General features: G+C 41.6%; 2 protein-coding genes across 5 annotated transcripts in view; both read right to left on the bottom strand.

The window, feature by feature from the left end:
* Positions 1–233: 233 nt before the first annotated feature.
* On the bottom strand, positions 234–4,030 carry LOC108234760 (40S ribosomal protein S17-like). Its single transcript, XM_017414193.3, has 5 exons — positions 3,912–4,030; positions 3,174–3,325; positions 1,356–1,461; positions 993–1,058; positions 234–349 (listed from the first exon to the last, which is right to left on the bottom strand). The coding sequence occupies exons 1-5, from the start codon at positions 3,912–3,914 to the stop codon at positions 272–274; spliced, it is 405 nt and encodes a 134-aa protein (XP_017269682.1). The 5' UTR covers positions 3,915–4,030; the 3' UTR covers positions 234–271.
* A 4,665-nt stretch (positions 4,031–8,695) lies between these two features.
* csnk1g1 (casein kinase 1, gamma 1) overlaps positions 8,696–17,590 on the bottom strand; it is a 28,685-nt gene continuing 19,790 nt past the window's right edge. Inside the window, exons 11-14 of one of the 4 annotated variants that reach the window (XM_017414164.3) lie at positions 16,060–16,170; positions 13,619–13,722; positions 10,176–10,199; positions 8,696–9,541 (exon numbers count right to left, since the gene is read on the bottom strand). In XM_017414164.3, the coding sequence (XP_017269653.1) occupies positions 9,487–9,541; positions 10,176–10,199; positions 13,619–13,722; positions 16,060–16,170 (294 nt within the window). In that variant the 3' untranslated portion in view covers positions 8,696–9,486. The remainder of the gene's footprint in view (positions 9,542–10,175; positions 10,200–13,618; positions 13,723–16,059; positions 16,171–17,590) is intronic. The other 3 variants (XM_017414167.3, XM_017414165.3, XM_017414168.3) reach the window with 3 other exon arrangements.

Below are 17,590 nucleotides of genomic sequence, written 5' to 3'. Positions count from 1 at the left end.
GTTTTAGGTTTGAGCTGTTCAGATATTTTACTGTAGATTAAAATCCAATATAAGCAGCAGCTAAAATAAGCTTCTTTCGTAGGGTGGCCAAGTTTAGCCTGGACGAGATGAAATTTTTACAGAAAACCATGCTTTGCATGCTTACTTTCTAAACTCCAAAACACACTTGTAAGGGCTTGTGTGCACAGGGAGATAAGTTTTCTGGGTTTAAAAAAACAAAAAAAGGACAAGGGTCCTTGTTTAATAACTCTTTATTGTGGCCAACATGACTTTATAGTCCTCGTGGAGTTTTGAAGTTCATTCCAATGGTTGGCTGAGTGACCTGAAGTTTGGAGAGGCCACCGAAGTCCTACAAGGGGGAGGAAAGAAAAAAAATTACAAACTAATAAGTCATTTCTGAAGGTTAAGTTTCTCAATTCTTTTTAAAGTGATGTTTCACAAATAGTTCTCAATAATTAGTACCATATCAGCTGTGACAGTATGGAGAAAGAAACCTTTGGCTAACTAAAAAAGATCCTGGAGTGAAAGAACGCTAATAATAAAACTACTGCACTGCTGCATGACAGCATGTTACTACGCAGATCTACACGTGTGTGTGTGTGTATGAGGAGGCTGCTGGGTGTCAAGTTCACTCAACTCCCAGCAGAAACATTCAGCAGCCTTGGTATGTAAATGACCCAGCTGTGTTCAACACATTAAACAAACTGCAAAAGTGTAGAGGTTTAAATATTAGCTAATGTGACATTCTTTCACAGCTGTATGGTAGATTGGCTAACCATTAGCCTAGCCTGGACAAAGACTTCTTCCTCCATACTCTCACAGCTGATCATGTACTATTTGACAGAACTATCTCTTTATGACATGAACTCACAATCCTGTTCAGTGTTTGCATAAGAATTAAAATGGCACCCGTTATCTTTGTGATAACATGAACAATGCTAGTGTACCACTGACTACAAAGTTTGTTTTTTGGATGTGGAAGAAATGCTCACCAGCATCTTGAGCATTTCGTTTGTGTCTGGATCCACCTCGATGAGATCCTGGTTCAGAGCGGAAATCTACAGAATGAGAAACGACAAATGAGCTTCCTGCTTCCTCACTATGGCGACATTAAAACCAATTAAGGCTGCTACGTACTTCACAAGAAGTCAAATATCTAAAGTTGGTTTAATGCTGAAAAGCAAAACAGGCTTTGTCTTTAAAAGACATGCAAATGGCTGATAATTCATGGAAAGAAGAAACACGAGAGTGGTTGTGCTCCACTTTCACAGGAAGTATGAAATGCCCCAAACCAATCTGTCCGTTCTTGCGGAGTACATAACATGCTTCGGTCAAACCGCTTTGTGTGAGCAGACCTCGGGCACGTAGTTGTCCCTCCTCTCCCTCTCCTCCTCCTGCAGCTTGATGGAGATGCCTCTGACGGGACCGCGCTGGATGCGCTTCATCAGGTGCGTCACGTACCTGGGGGGAAAAAAAAACAAACAAACTGAAACGGCACGAACGTCTGACCCACACTGAGCTGTGAGCGATAAGAGCGGCGCCTTGACAGCTTTTTTACAGAAATGCTTAAATACAGTTCCTCCTCAGTCAGCCACCGATCTGATGGACTTCACGAAGAAACAAAAAGCTCAAGCGCTGAACCTCATGTGTAGGAACGCGGCACTGGGAGTTACAATATTTATGTACGACTTATTATATTATACACTGAACACTTTCACCAAGTCTCACAGCGGAGACACAAGCAGCTACGAATCAAATAGTCATGTTGCTCTGGAGCGTGTGTGTGGGTGTGTGTTCACCCAATGCCAAGGAGGAAAGACAAGCAGCTGTTGCTGGCTATCAATGTGAGGAGGGTTAAAGGTCATTTCCAAACAACATGGAGTCCGTCGTTCAGTTGCAACAAAGGTTATTCACACAAGGAAAACATTTAGGAGAGGTGCCAATCTATTTGTGAGTGGACATCTCAGCAAGTTCACCCCAATGTCAGACTGCAATACTGAGAACAAAAAAAAAACAAGAGCTCCATCTCAGGCGGCCTCAGTTAGAAGGTTGAAGTTCATGACAGGACGATTAGAGAAACGCTGAACAAGTTTGACTTGTTGACACAACTTGGGTTCTGAATGAACCACGAGACCCAGGTAAATGGACTGTTCTTATATAGCACCTTTCCAGCCAATCAGGCCACTCAAAGAGCTTTACAACACAATCTGTGCCCTCATTTCCCCGTCCACACATTCATACAGCCCTCTGCTACATCTCTACAAAGATAATCTGAATACATCATTCTATAGAGTCTAATCAGTGCTTTAAACTCCATTTATACACAAACGGGACACATCAGAGACAAAGAGGGGTTCAGTGTCTTGCCCGGGGACACTTCGACATGTGACTGCTACCAGGAATCAAACCTCTGACTCTCATTGGAGGACAACTGCTCTAACCACTGATCCACAGCCGCAGTGGTCATGTTTGTAAAGCCTAAACACAACAAATCAGCACAAACACCTCATACTAACTGTCAGGTACAGTGGTGGAGCGCTGATGATTTGGGCTACTTTTGCAGCCGCGGGACCTGGACATCCTGTGGTCATTGAGTCAACCACCAACTCCTCTGTAGGCCAAGATATTCTACAATCAAATGTGAGGCCATCTGTCCGACAGCTGCTCGGACCAAATGGTGATCCTGAACAGAGCAGCTAATCTACAACAGAACGGCTAAAAAACAAACAAACAAAAATACAAGGTCGTCGCAATGGTCCAGTCCAGACCCCAACTTCTTTGAAATGCTGTCGTGGATGGAGAGGAGTGGGCCAAAACTCCTCTACAATCACCTGAGAGACAGATAGAGGACGACGACTACTTCAAGCTGATTTTTTCTATTTTAGCTCCCTTGTTGTGGGTGGAAGCTGCTGGTTTTGTTCTCTTGAGATCAAATTTGTCATTTTAGGACCCGACAAAGGTCTGCTCAGACTCAGACGCATCCCTCAACAAACCGAGGGTGACTCGACGGTTGCAAAGAGCTACACGTACAAAAGGAAAGTCGTCATCATTTAAGATACACTCATCTGCTGCTGCTGCTGAGCATCAGCTCGCTCTGCAGCCCAAAGGAACGAAAATAAACAAATAACACCAACAAAAAGTCAACAAACACAGGCCAAACCTCCCCACCTTACCCCGCAATTTTGTTGCGCAGCGGCTTGCTGGGGATGATGGCGATTTCCTCGCACAGCCTCTTGTTGACGTGGAAGTCATTGCCCAGGCGGGTGTAGTACTTCTCAATGATGACCCTGGCGGCCTTCTTCACGGTCTTGGTCCTGACTCGCCCCTGAACACAAAAAAAAATTATCTCCTGACTTCTCACAACAAGGAGAGGAAAAAAATTCAAATACAACTTAAAGAACAGGCTGCACAGGAGGAAACCTGCTGGTTTCACCACAAATAGGTGATTAAACTGTAAACACTTTTATGTTAAATACAACTTCTGCTTAAAAGGAGTTAAAAGACGTGCGTAAATGCTATGTACCTCGTAAAAAAAATTAGCAATTAGCAGTTTGACACCTGAATGTGCGTCAATTATACAGATTTTAAGTCGTCACGGCAGCTTTTATTAGTTGTTGTGTAAAACATCTAAATATATAAAACTTCTGAGACACGCCGTCCTCTTGCCACTTTCTCTGGTGACTTTTTGAGGCGAATAAAACAACAAAAAGCAGCAACATGTCGTCACGTAAATAGTCGGTGTTTTTCTGCGCCGCCCGCCGCCTAATGTCCCGTCTTAGCCTCGGGCCTGTTTGTAACAAACACAGATAAACACTTCGAGTCGTCCGGAGTCGCTGAAGGAGCGAGCGGATCCGAGGATGGAGGAGGATTGTGCTGAAAACTGCAGAGAAAAGCTCCCTCTGAGTACCCACCATATCGGCTCGGACCGGCAGAAGAGAACCGGAACAAAAGGGGACCGGATGTTTATCGTTACAGGCCGAGGAGCAGCAGCGCCCCGCGGCCTTCAGCGCCCCCTGCTGGCGGGAGGACGGAAATGACACTGATGAGCCGCATCAGCGTATGAATGGAGTTTAAAGCACTGATTAGACTCTATAGACTGATTTATTCAGCTTTGAGTGATCTGGTTGACTAGAAAGGTGCTGTAACAGTACAGTCTATTCACCATTTGTTGACATAATGAGTCAAAATGAGCACAGGCTGTAGGGATTGTGGCAAATTGAGATTTGTTTAATAATGAGTTCATGAAGAGCTGACACTTGCCATCCTGGTGGCTAAAATAGCCCACAATCCTCCTAATCTACCTTTAAATCTGAGTTTTCAAACAGGTATGTCTTCAGAAGTCCTATAACCTTTATCATTTCATTTTAAATGTTATGTTTTTCTCTGTTTGACATCATAAATCAGCAGATGGAACAAACTGAGCTCCGTTAGATCAAGGCTAAAAATAAATGGAACATTGACCAACATATTCGATGTGTATTGATGAATGTGATGTTTGCTACTGGTTTCCCAATTGGTGACTGTATGTTTTTATTTTTGTGTTTTTTTTGGATGTAAAGCACTTTGAACTGGCTTGTTGCTAAAATGTGCTATACAAATAAACTTGATTGATAAATCAAGCTTTTGAGATGAACCAAAAAGTCTTGTTTCAACTTCTCCAACAATTATGTTACATTTGTGACAAACCTATAAGTTCAATATATAAATTATTTAAAGGAGGAAGTTGAACTAAAGCAGCGTTTAAAAATAAATGGAGGCAAATTGACTCTTACTGGTCAAAACACCCCTAAGTTATAAGTTATTAAATGACTTCTCTTAGAGGTTCAATAAAAGTTATGTCTAAATTTATATGATTTGTAAACATGTCCCCGTTTCAAAACTTCCCTAATTTAATTTAATTGTTTTGTACATTACAATAATAATAATTAAAGCTTCATGATTAAAGTTAGAGAAGCCCTGGAAATAGCCCTGAACAGCTTTTCTTCCATACCATCTTTATTTACCGCCTGTCATCGAAGGTCAAAGGACTGATGTTTTTGCCTGTTTGTGTTAGCAAAATATCTCATGAATCATTGGATAACTCTGGGAAAACAAATTGATGTAGAGCTGAGAGTACGGTCCCTCAGACCTCACAATGTTTGACCAAAATGACTTTAAAAAAAAAAAAAAAATCCTACGTAGAACTTGGTTTAAAACTCTGCCATGTGAGGTGGCGGGTGATATGCATTCCTTCAAGGGAAGCAGATCGATGGCACAGGCTCACAAAAAAAAAAAGACAGTCGTGAAAGGTGGAGAGATCTTTTATTTTACATTAAAAAGGGTGCAAATTTGAGTTTCCCTTTCGGAGTGGAGGGAATAAAAATTGATTTGTGTAAGGTTCATGTGAGAGACACTATTGTAGAAATCCATGAACAAAAAAAAAAAAAAAAAAAAAGGGAACAGTCATCTCAGATAAAAAAAGGACTTATCTTCCGGCAAATTAAAACTATGAAACCATAAAAAAAAAAGAAAAAAAAAAAAAAGGATGTGGGTCCTTCATTCTTGAAGCCCTTAAACTAACTCATCATACATTTTTGAAGTGACATTCATATTTCAACACAATAACATTTATTTACAGTTTAAGGATTTTTCTTAATCAGAGCTCTAAAAAAAACAAAAACAAAAAGGAAAATAAAAAAAGCAGAGGGGAGGATAGATTCTTGGAGCTGTACAATTTGATTTCCACAGTCGGAGAACAGAAATCTGAGAATACTTCTTTTATAGAAATCCCCAAACGAAGACTACAGCTGTGAACTCTGTACAATTTACAGTTCAAATAATCAGCACAATATTGCAGTAATATCACCCCTACACCTCTCCCTCAAAGAAGAAAAAACAAAACAAAAAATAAAATAAAAACAAAATACAGTAAATCAAAACAGAACTCTACAGTACAGCAACGAGGAAAAAGTGCCAGAGAACCCAACAAAAAAAAGACCTAAAAGCCGTCGAGTCACACTTCAGCGTTCCTTTGCTTTGATTTACACAGCTGTGACGCACACAGGAATGGGTTACACACACACACACACACACACACACACACACACACACACACACACAGAGGCACGACCAAAGCCATAAACACAACTCCGACTGAAATGAACCAGGAGGGGCTGTAAAAAAAAAAAAAAACACAAAAAAAAGACGTTAAAAGAAGTCTTCTCACGTGGAGGACTGGAAGCCATAACGTCTCACTGATCCAACAGTATAAGAGCCCTACGTGGGACAGATTCGCTGCAGAGGCCGCTCGCGGTCTCCAGGTAAGCCATGCAGACAGAGTTCTCCTATATCGCTCTGCAAGACGCTCACAGACTTAAAAAGTAAATACATCCCAGTAATAGATATATATATATATATATATATATATATATACACCAGCTCAGAACGAGATGACCCGCGGTTCAAGGAGGACGCTTTTAAAAGACGGTCGGGGTCAACAGATCCAACTCTGCGACGACAATCTGGGTCCGAATGAGCGCTTGGGGGGGTGCGGAGGGGTCGGGTTGTTCTCCTTTTGAGGCGCTTTGACGAACAATTAAAAATAAAACAATAAAGTAAAGTAGGAGACAAATGGTAAGGACGCTTTGAACACTTTCGGTGACGGTGTGCAACACTGGCCGGTACGGCGCGGAGCCGTGCTGCTCTGCTGCTTCTACTAAAGGAGACTCGCCGAGGACACCGGGTGGGGGGTGGGGGGGACATTCATCTTTCAGAATTTCCTGGCACAGGTTTTAAAAAAACAAAACAAAAAAAAAGGCATGGGGTTAGGTTAGTAGTAGTCTCAGAAATGGCACTGGAGGGAATTCAGTTAGGAGGGGGGGGGGGCACTGACGGCTATTTACTCTCGATATCCGTCTCGATCACTGAGGCTTGGTGGAGAGAACGACAAGGCAGCCGATGTCACATGACACGCCGGCTCAGGATCCCTCAGCCACTCCCACCCTCACCAGCCGGCCCGAGAATCACCACGGAAACGAACACCTGTCATTCAAACAGCCCGCCGCCCCATCGCTCCCCTCAAATCCTTTTGTCTGGAATTACTCTGAACAACAACAAGAAAAACAAAACAAAAAAAAAAGATCCTATAGATTTTCAAATTCAAGTACTTTTGATAATACAATAACTTCGGCCTCAGAGAAACCAACATGTCAAAAGGTAGGGAGAAAAAAAAACAACAACTAAAAAGGCTATACAGTGTAAATACACAGAAGAAGCAGTTTTCTGTACTGACTCACTGCGACATACGAGACATTCTCATCAAGGTCCACAAAACGCCAAATCTGACACTCCACCTGTGTGTGTGTGTGTGTAGAGGTAAAAAAGGGGTGGAGTGGAGGGTGTAATGGCACACAAAAATAAAATAAAACGGAGCAGGTAAAGATAAAAAAAAACAAACAAAGTATTTCCCTGCACCCTGTAGGGAAGGCCTAGAACACGAGGCGACTAAAAATAAAGTTAAAAGCACGTTAAAAGTCCAGGGAAAGTTGGGTCAACGTATGTAGTGCAGTAATGATCTCAAGCTTTTTTGTTTGTTTGTTTGTCTGTTTACCCACTTTTTAACCCCTCAGAATAAAACCCATGGCTGTTTGGAATGGGAGGGGCGGAAAAAAACCACCAAACAAACTCACTCGCATTAGACAAATTCACATTAGCACAAGAAGGAAACAAAGCGTGTACTGAAGTTCGCTTCTCTGTTAGGAGGTTACACATTAAGGAACATCGTGTTGGAGGCGGCCCCTCCGTGCCTCGCTCACACCGACAGGGGGGGGGCTTTCTTTCTTTTTTTTTTTTTTGTCCGTCCGTTCCATCTCGGGGCGGGAGAGACTGATCCAGCTCTTCCGCAGCCGTCCCAACGTCAAACGTGGTTTTGCAGCACAGGGGGTCTTCACATGTCAGGGGGTGGAGGGGTGGAGGGGGGGCATCTCTGACACGGTTACACACACACACACACACACCTTCCGTTTGGCTTTGCATTCTTAAATGGGAAGGGAGGGATACATTTCAGTGTGTTAGGAGAAGCCTTTACCTGCTTTAACAGCTACAAACAGTCTTGGCATTGGACTTCATTATTCTGATGATCCCCCAAACACACACACACACAGTCCAGGGGACAAAACGCAGCGGCCACTCGTTGGTTGATCGGGGTTAAGGCATTGGACAGAAATGTTTTAGAGGCTTCGTTGCTCAAAAATAAAAATAATAATAATAATAATAAAAAGGATGTCAGCTATATCTAAAAAGTCCACTATTAAGATCAAGGACATTTAAGACCATCCTCATCCTCCTCGTTTACGAACCCACTCAGTTTTGGTCTCGTCTTTTTTCCCCCCCAGACATTAAATTGAACTTCCTTCCCATGCACATAATGGATATTATAAAATGCTCCAAAGTAACTGACTTCTCTGGTCATACATTCAATGTGTATAATTAAGAATTAGTTAAGAAAACTAGTGGCAAACAAGTGATAAATAGCATAAATAGCTAGCTTTTTTGTTTGTTTTTGTTTTTCCAGCCCCGTCTACAAATGTCAGAATGCTGCTCGTTTTCACAAAGACGACAAAGAGCAAAAACCACGCCAGTAAAAAGAGAACGTAGTGTTTCTCGATGGCGCCGCGAGCAGAAAACGATCCTCGAGGAACACAGTGCGGGAGACGTCTCTGGCCGCCTGTGGTCCAAGGCTCAAATCACAGCGCCAGGGTTGACCTCTCCGGAGGGAGGGAGGGGGGGGCAAGTGGCAGACCGGTGCTCTTTGGGGCTGTGTGTGTGTGTGTGTGTGTGTGTGTGTGTGAGCAGAGGCAGGTCGGCTCTCGTCTTCTCGCGTGGTCAGGGTTACATTCAGGAGCGACCGAAAGAAGGGGGGGCGGGGCTTTGAGTCAAAGTGAGTCAGCAACTGAAGAGGCGACGTGACATGATCTGGGATTCATGGAAGGGAGGGGAGGGGAGTCGATTTGCCAGTCAAAAAAAACCAAAACCAAAAACCCGGCACTGATCAGGTCAAAGGTCACATGGTTCCACAGAGGAGACACCGGAGCAGAACGTATGGCAAAAGTGACAACAAAAAGAGAAAAAAAAAAAAGAAGATCCCTCTGGGTGTCATGTGGAGGACAAGAAATCAAAAAGACATTCCTCGGCTGAGCCTTTTCAAGATGGTTCCCTGTCCGCCTGAGTGACGGGCAGGACGTCCTCCTTAGCGTCAGGGCGGGGAAATAAAAAACCTAAAATGAAAAGGACTCCCATGAAATGACACGTGTCTTTTCCGTCTCAGACCATGTTTTACCGGTCCCAGAGGAGAACGGTTCCATCAAGATCTTTCAGCCGACGCCCTCTGCACTTCTGAAAGGGAGAGGGGGGGAATCTTGATTTCTGAAAGCACAAAATTTTTTTGACAGAGCCGGACAGGCAGGAACGTTTCAGTCTGGTGCAGAGGAAGGGGACGGGGGGGGGGCGTCAATTGTGCCTCGGCGTGTTCTTCTTTCGTTTTCGCCTGAAGAAACAGCAGCACCTGCAGGCAGAGACGGACGTTAGCGCTGATGTGGACGTAAGAACGCCTCCGCGTAAACAAAAACTAAACGAACAAGCTTTAAACTGGCTGTAAAATGTAAGATTAATCTTTAAAAAATAAAAAAAAATATCAGGAAATCTATAGATTTGAGACTGTACAAGTACAAAGTCAGCATCAAGGACACGGCCATCCACCATGTGTTTACTCAGCTCCCATCAGCGTTACTCAGAAAGGCGGCAGCAGTGCACACAAAAAGCACGAGACATGGTGAGCCTTAACAGTTAATAAAAAACTAAAAAACACAGAGACAAGAGAAAAAAAAACGCTGCGGATCAAGACATAGGACAGTGACTGGGTCGTCTCAGAGTGACTCATTCATCGATGGCTTCAGAAACCACTCAAGAATTACAGAGGAGTAATATTACACGTGGCACCTTTCATCGTGTTTTACTCACTAATCAGATGGTTTTTAACTAAGGAAGGGGAGAAAAGGGGGCAGAAAAAGGGGGAGAATCTAATTTCTGGGGTTTCCCAGTGAAGAGTCTAGTTAAATTTAGGAGGCGACTCCACTGGGCCTCGGCTGGTCCACTCCCTGTCCCATGAGTATGATGTGGACAAGCAGAGAGGGACTCACCACAGGTTGAGCATTTTCACGCAGCTACAGAAGAAGAAGAAGAGGAAGAGGAAGAAGAGGAGGAGGAGGAGAGAGGGATGAGCGTCAAGAGAAAAGAAAGAGAGAGAGATTAATAACAGTAAGGCTAGGTGGAGGGGACTGGGCACATGCCACACAAAAAAAACAAAAAAAAAACGTGCACACAAACACACCACGACAGAAGACGGGCAGACACGCAGGGGGGGCTGAAGAGATTAACAGAGGAGCGATTAGGGGAAGAAATTAAAAGTTGCGGCACTTTTACGGCGTTCGTGTTTATCGGAATTTCTAAAAAACACGAGGACACCGTAGCATGAAATATTCTGCCTGATGTGCTAAAACTGTGACTGTGCAACCCCCCTTTTTTCTTTTTTTTTTTAGCCACCTTGTTAAACATTTGCTGATGTCGGTCTGGAGCCGAGTGTCTCCATCAGGACAGCGGCCAGTCGACCCGAGACGTCAACAAAACGAGACGCTCGGTGACCCACTTTTAGGTGAAAATCCACCCAAAACTGGCGAAGAGGCCCGGACAAATGTAAATACAAGACGACAACAACGGGCTTTCCTAAAAAAAAAAAAGCTCAGTTTCTGATGATTTGCTGTTATTTTAATATTCATCTATCCTGCATTTCCATTTCTCAGTCTGAGATACGTTTAAAAACAACAACAAAAAATCCATCAATCTACCAATTTTCATGGAAAAAGCTTCAGTCTGTAAAATAAGGGAAAGCAGGCGGGACTCCCAGGTTTTTAAATCAGCACACAACAAAGACAAAACAATGTTGGTTAAAACCTCGAGAAACTAATTGATGAGTAAAAGGCTCCAAATGACGACCCCCCCCCCCCATGTTAGCTTTGTTATGAGGTTTGTAATAATAGATATATTTATTAAAACGCCTGGTCTTTCTTGTCTATTTCTGTCAATGATTGTGTCAAAAAATTCCCCATGTGTAAATAATTTACACCCTTTTTCCAGGAGAAGTAGAACTTTCAGAATCTGTCAGTTCTTATGTAATTAAATATCTAAAATTGCGTTATAAGAAGAAAAAGGACAAAAACGGAATTGAATTTTCTTCTACTTTCTTTTTATAAATCCTTGAAAAGTGCAGATTGAACATTTCTGAGACTGCAAAAAATCTAATTCAAACTATTTTACATCAGCTCAGACAGACGTGCCCCCCGTGGTTTTAAGGTAGCATCTCTGATAACTGCAGGTGAACTGTGTCATTAATGTTTTTTTTTTTTTTTTTAAACATATGTGGCCTGTGCTGATAAAATGAGAACGAGCATGGGCTGCAGTGCAAAAAAAACAACAAAAAAAAACGTGGAAATATAGATTTTTGCATTAATTGAGATTTGATCAAATAGCATATAATCCACCTTTTACATCTGAGTTTCCTAACAGGTATGTCTTCAGAAGTAATTGTTTTATAACCCTTATTTCCTGTGAAATTGACCACATTTCTCTGCTGGTTGCTATAGAGCTGGGAAATCCCTTCATATAATGATTGGGGTCATTATGAAGCCTGCCTTTTTTAAATATAAGGATATAATTCCCAATAACATTGTTCTAGACTAAGAAAAATTGAGTTTTTAATCTGGACTTCTTCTGTCGCCAGGAGATAAATCGCCAAATTTCAACAAACGTATCATTTTGAAGCTTTTAAGACAGAGAATTTGAAAATAATATGGAAAAAAATTCCTCATTGTGACTCATTTCGCCAGCACAGGTCACATATATTATGCACTCTTTATTCCACAGGAAAAAAGCCTAAATATATAAGTGTTCATTTATGTAAAATAAGCCATAATCCTTTAAGCTTCAAGAAAATGAGAAATGAGAATGTTGTAGGTTAATTTATAGGGAAAATTAATCCAGTCTTATTGTAAAAATGATTTAATGAAGACAAAATTTGAATTTAGCAATTTTAAGTAAAACCTGTAAGTGCAAATAACTTTTTCTACCAATAAGAAAGTTCAGTTTGTGGAACCAAATACTGCAAGTTGAAACAAGCTGACACTACAGGAAGTGAACTGTCAATGCAGATAGATAGACGATGAAAGCTGCATTAAATCCCTAATATTTTTAAAACCCATGTCAGATTAGGTTTCTAAATGTGCTCGCTGATGAAGAGGCAGCTTCTTTAAAAACACAAACACGAGCCGCTTCTAACGCCTCATCCCCATTCATCGTAGTTTATCGTCAGATCAAACCAAAGAGGACCGATTTGACGGGGGAACCAAAGAGACGGACATCAAACAGCACGGCTCATCGTGTCAGCAGAAACCTAAACGAGCTCGTCGTGAAGAGAAAACCCTTCTGAGAGCGTTAATACGGCCTCTGAAGGGGGTGGCTACTTCCCAGAATCAAGCTCAAAATTATTATTGTGCTGACAACTAAAGAGGAAAAATAATCTGTTGCTTTTAATTAGTTCAGGCGCACGTCCCTGTTTGTACTTTACTATAATTTTACTGTCTACTGTAGTATTCTGGGACCACTGGTATTATGTAGACGTAAGAACAGGAAGTGACCAAGTCCCACTTCCTGATCAATATGGGCAGAATTAAAGACGGGATCAGGTTTAGGTTTGTTTTAAAGGCAACTTTCCAGCTAAAAAGTAGCGTTCTCTTTGGCTGCACAGGTATGAGCAGAGGTCCCCAACCCTCGGGCCGTGGATCATTTGGTCCCGGGCCCCACAGAAAGAACAATTAACTTACAGTATTTCCATTTTTTTTGTTTTAATTTTCAGAGTTTGAAGGACATTTATTTTGAAAACTGACCGGATTCTCTCCACTAGATTCGTCTCTGACTCTCTCTTGATGTGTGTCAAAATGCTTATCTAGGTCATGTGATCAGTTACCGCTAAAAACAAACCCACAAGCAGCAAAATGAGTAAAAAACAAACGTCTCTGGAAGCCCTTAGATGGGACGGTCTGGTTACTGAGAAACAGGCTCAGGGCTCCACTGATTCAGCGTTACGGTGAGTTGGATTCTTTGTGCACTTTATGTTTGTGGTGTCTCTTATTTTGAAGGGCGTGTTTAAACACAGAGAACATCAAGGGGAGGAGAGGCTGTTATTCATGTTGATGACGCAGCTAACAAAGCTGCGAGGAAACGTTGGATTTACTTTTATTATGTTTTAAAAAATACCCCTGTTTTCATGCCGGTGGTATCTTTTTATTTTGTTGTATTTATCTGCCACACCTTTAAAGGCCGGTCCGATAATGAACCGGTCCGTGGAGCTAAGAAGGTCGGGGACCGCTGTGCTAGAGGACGAGCAACATTACAGCTGAAGCTTGGGGCTGTTGTGGTGAGAGAGAGGGAGAGAAGGAGACGTCAGGGACAGAAGTAGGGAGAGAGGGGGGGTGGAGAGAAGCAACAGATGGACACGGATGAGAGGACGAGAGGGCGAACGGACACGTACTTGGCCTCGTCGACCACTTCCACCTCTGCCTGAGTTGGTATGGGAGCGTTGGAATGAGCCAGAGGGTCGTCTGCATTCAGCTCCCCGTTGGTTGAACTGACCACCTGCAGCACAGAGTGGTGTTACTCCGGACTGAACCCGACAACGGACAAAGCTCTACTGCACACAAAATAGTCTGGACAGAAAAATGCCTTCAACTGGGTTAGCCTGGAGTATTTCAGGTCCTGTACGTACGGATACAGCTAAGTTATGAAGTAAATAGAACCTCATTAAAAAGAAAAAAAAAAAAACTTGAAAATTAGGAGAAAATGGACACCTAAAATCTTTTCAGGTAAAATCTATACATCAGCATAAGAATTGCTGATAGCTGCATTATAAGCATGTATAAGAAAATGTTGTGATTGTTGCCTCCCTGCAGATAAAAGTGATGCATCTGAAAAGAGCAACAAAAAAAACTAAACATTTCAAAAATATTTATGACGTTAGTGTGTAGAAAAACAAGCTATGGAAGCAAATAGTGGGCAATCTTATTGTACATGTAAGCACTCGGACACAGCTGAAGGAGGAACCTTCGAGCAATAAAGTCAAAGTGAGATTATCGAAGATGTTTTACCTCCTTTTTTGCTTTTAGCTGATTTAGCAGAGGAAGCCAGTCTTGCAGTAAATAAACTCATGACTCCTTACAGTGAATAGCTGCACTAAAAACTAAAGTTTAAAACTTCCTCGTCAGATTTATAAACAATCTAAAGGTTTTACAAGCCTTGGAGGACTTTAAGTCTATAAAATAAAAATTCTCCAACAGGTTTGAATCTGGCAACCCTAAATAATTTCATTTTGATGGCAATGTGATTGACAGAATGTGTTGCTCTGTTTTCCATCTGACTGAACAAATTAGCTACTGTCGAATATTTGACACTTATGACGAATTACTTCATATTCCAAAGAATATAAAGTTTGTTTTTCCTGCACATGTAGATGAAGTCACTTCAAAATGACTCCAATGATAATGCCCTCTCTTATTAGACTAGGGGTAGGCAACCCTGGTCCTCGAGGGCCACTATCCTGCATATTTTCCTTGTTTCCCTGCTCCAACACACCTGATTCAGTGGTTAAATCACCTCTTCATGTTCTGCAGAAGCCTGTTAATCAGCCATTAATTCAAATCAGGTGTGTTGGAGCAGAGAAACAAGTAAAACCTGCAGGATGGTGGCCCTCGAGGACCAGGGTTGCCTACCACCAGCTTAACAGCCCATCTGTGTTAGATTTTGGTAGAAAGTCATCTCTATCTATATATAATTTGTGTTTAACCTAAATACCATCATGTATAAGCACGAATAACACAACTCTTTTTCATAGATGAAGAAAAACATATCAAAATGGTTATTATCAAAATTATCATTATTATTATTAAGTCACGTTTAAAATTTAGATTACTAATCTTGAGTCCAATCAGATCTGAAGCAGAACATTTCAGCTGGTAAAATCCAGACAAAGGCTTCAGATGCTGTACCTTTATTATCACTGGGGACTTTTTTAGATTTTTACATAATATCAACATGAGTGACGAGCTGCAGAACGGGCGGCAGGCTGGAGTTTTTGCGTCTCACTTTATTTTTGTCATTAAACCTGGTCAAAGCTGGAGAAAGTCTTGGTCTTTGTGCGGCGCCACCGTTAACAGCATGCGCTAATCTCAACCCGTTAACCCTGCCATGCAAAAGGTGTCTCGGAATCAGGAAAGTGTGGGACGGGAAGTGGGACACAACTGCGACTAAAGCTAAAAGTCACGCTGTCAACATCTGGGGTGTGTGTGTTTTTGCAGGCGCGTACCAGATGGCATGCATATGGTGGAGCAAAAAACAAAACAAAAACAAAACAAAACCATTTCCCAGCCAGGGGTAAAGGAGCTGAAGAGGTAAAGTGGTTGCAGATCTGTCTCACACACAAGGCTTTTATCAGATTAACCTTTAGATGCAAATAATAATATAAAATGTTGAACATTTACCAACAAACACTTGCTTGTGATCAAAAACAGCAAAGGTGTTAGAAATGCCTTCAACATTATATTATTCGCCATTTCTAATTAATCATAAACCGTATTCTGAATGTTTTTTTTTTTTTCATGGGACAAATTCTAAATTAAAGTTTTTTTGTTTTTTTTTTTGGCAAAAACAAAGACGAAACATTCTGATTCTTTGAGTTTAGAAGAGCCTATCAGCAAAATCTGTGTTCAGAAATCTCCCAGTGTCTGGACTTTCTGAATAAAGGAGATAAAAAGCAGAGAAATCAGATCAGGAACAAAAAACACGTCTGACAGAACAGAGACTGTCCACGGAGATTCAGTGTCTTATTCCCTTATATATAGATTTTTTAATCCGTGAGACAGATCTGACTCCCATGAAAACTGGGTGGGGCAGCCGGCTGATCAGGTGAGGGGTGTGTACCTGCACTGAGCCCCCGTGCCTGTCCGCTGCCAGGTGGGAGGTCAGATAGGAGGAGTTTGCTTGTCGTGTGGGCTGCACCTCCCATGCTCCTCGTCGATCTGAGACTGCTGTCTGCTCAGGAGTCGGGGGTGGGTGGGGGTGCATTGGAGGATGTGAGAGGGGTGGGGGAGAGGCGGGATTGGGAGGGTGTGATGGAGGGAGGGAGGGAGGATGGGTGGGGTGGGGGGGTAATCGAATTAGGAGAGATGGGCGTTTGGGTGAGCGTGTCAGGATGACATGCAAAGCAGCGTGAGAAATGGAGAAGGAAACAAAAAGTAATCAAATAAAAGCATGAATTCAAATCAAAGCAAGGCAGAAGGCAGAAGGCTGATTCAGAAACTAAAGCGCCTTAAGCCAAACGGACATAAACCCTCACAAGTCAAACTGAAGCACCGATCTTATTACAGTTCAGACAAACATCCAACCTAATGGTTGGAATTATACAGGCAAGAAAAAAAACTAGCAGTGAACTCAGTCAAAACTCCCATTTACCTTGAACTAAACTGGTTAAAGAGCTAATTTATTTCATCTGACTTTGATTTCTTGATGTTTGGTGTCTGAGTCAGGTTTGTTCTGGGGAATTTCAGCAGATTTTTCCCCATCAGTATAACAAACGTAGCTCTGCTAGCTGTAATTTTTACAGCGAATATTGGTCAGAAATATCACACAGTTAACTGAATTTAGTGAATAAGTGAAGCAACTCTAAAAACACGGCGCTTTTTGTTTCAACGTAGTCAAGCAATCAGAATAAACTGTAAAGGTACTGATTCAAAACCTGAATGCAAGAAATTAAACACTATTTTGGAAAAATTATTTTTATCAAAATATTGAAAATTGTTCTGTTTGTATCAAAATGGTCTCCATGTGATAAATACTTTGGTTAAATGCGTTTTTAACATATTAAGAAACATGTTTTTTCTTTGTGATCTTAAAGGATTATTCTGTTTTTTATCTTTCAACCCAGATGTGAGGCTTTGTGTTTAAATTCCCAAAAACAGGCCTAAAAATGCTCATTGCAATTTCATTAAGACCGGTCTAAAATAACAATAAAAGAAACAAAATCCACATAACTTGTTTCTCATATTAATGGTTAATGTGTCGTTAAATTAAAAGCTCGAAAGCAAAATTTGTGAACGGCTGCCAGCTACGACCTGTGAATGTTTACTTACAGAATCGGCTGAAAACGGGTCAAAAATGGCCACATCCTTAACAGAAGCACTTAGGATGGAAAAGTCCAACAGTTTAGATGTATTGGTACGTATTTACACTCAGATTTGTTGAGTAAAATATGCAGATAGAAGTGCTTTGTTTACATTGAGCGCATACCCGCATTCCAGAATTACATACAGGTGCTGGTCATAAAATTAGAATATCATGAAAAAGTAGATTGATTTCAGTAATTCCATTTAAAAAGTGAAACTTGTATATTATATTCATACATTACATACAAACTCATATATTTCAAATGTTTATTTCGTTTAATTTTGATGAT

The sequence above is a fragment of the Kryptolebias marmoratus genome, linkage group LG15 (assembly GCF_001649575.2).
Source record: "Kryptolebias marmoratus isolate JLee-2015 linkage group LG15, ASM164957v2, whole genome shotgun sequence".
Classification (NCBI taxonomy): Eukaryota; Metazoa; Chordata; class Actinopteri; order Cyprinodontiformes; family Rivulidae; genus Kryptolebias; species Kryptolebias marmoratus.
The sequence above is the reverse complement of the archived record's forward strand: the minus strand, read 5'-3'. Positions and strand labels throughout refer to the sequence as shown.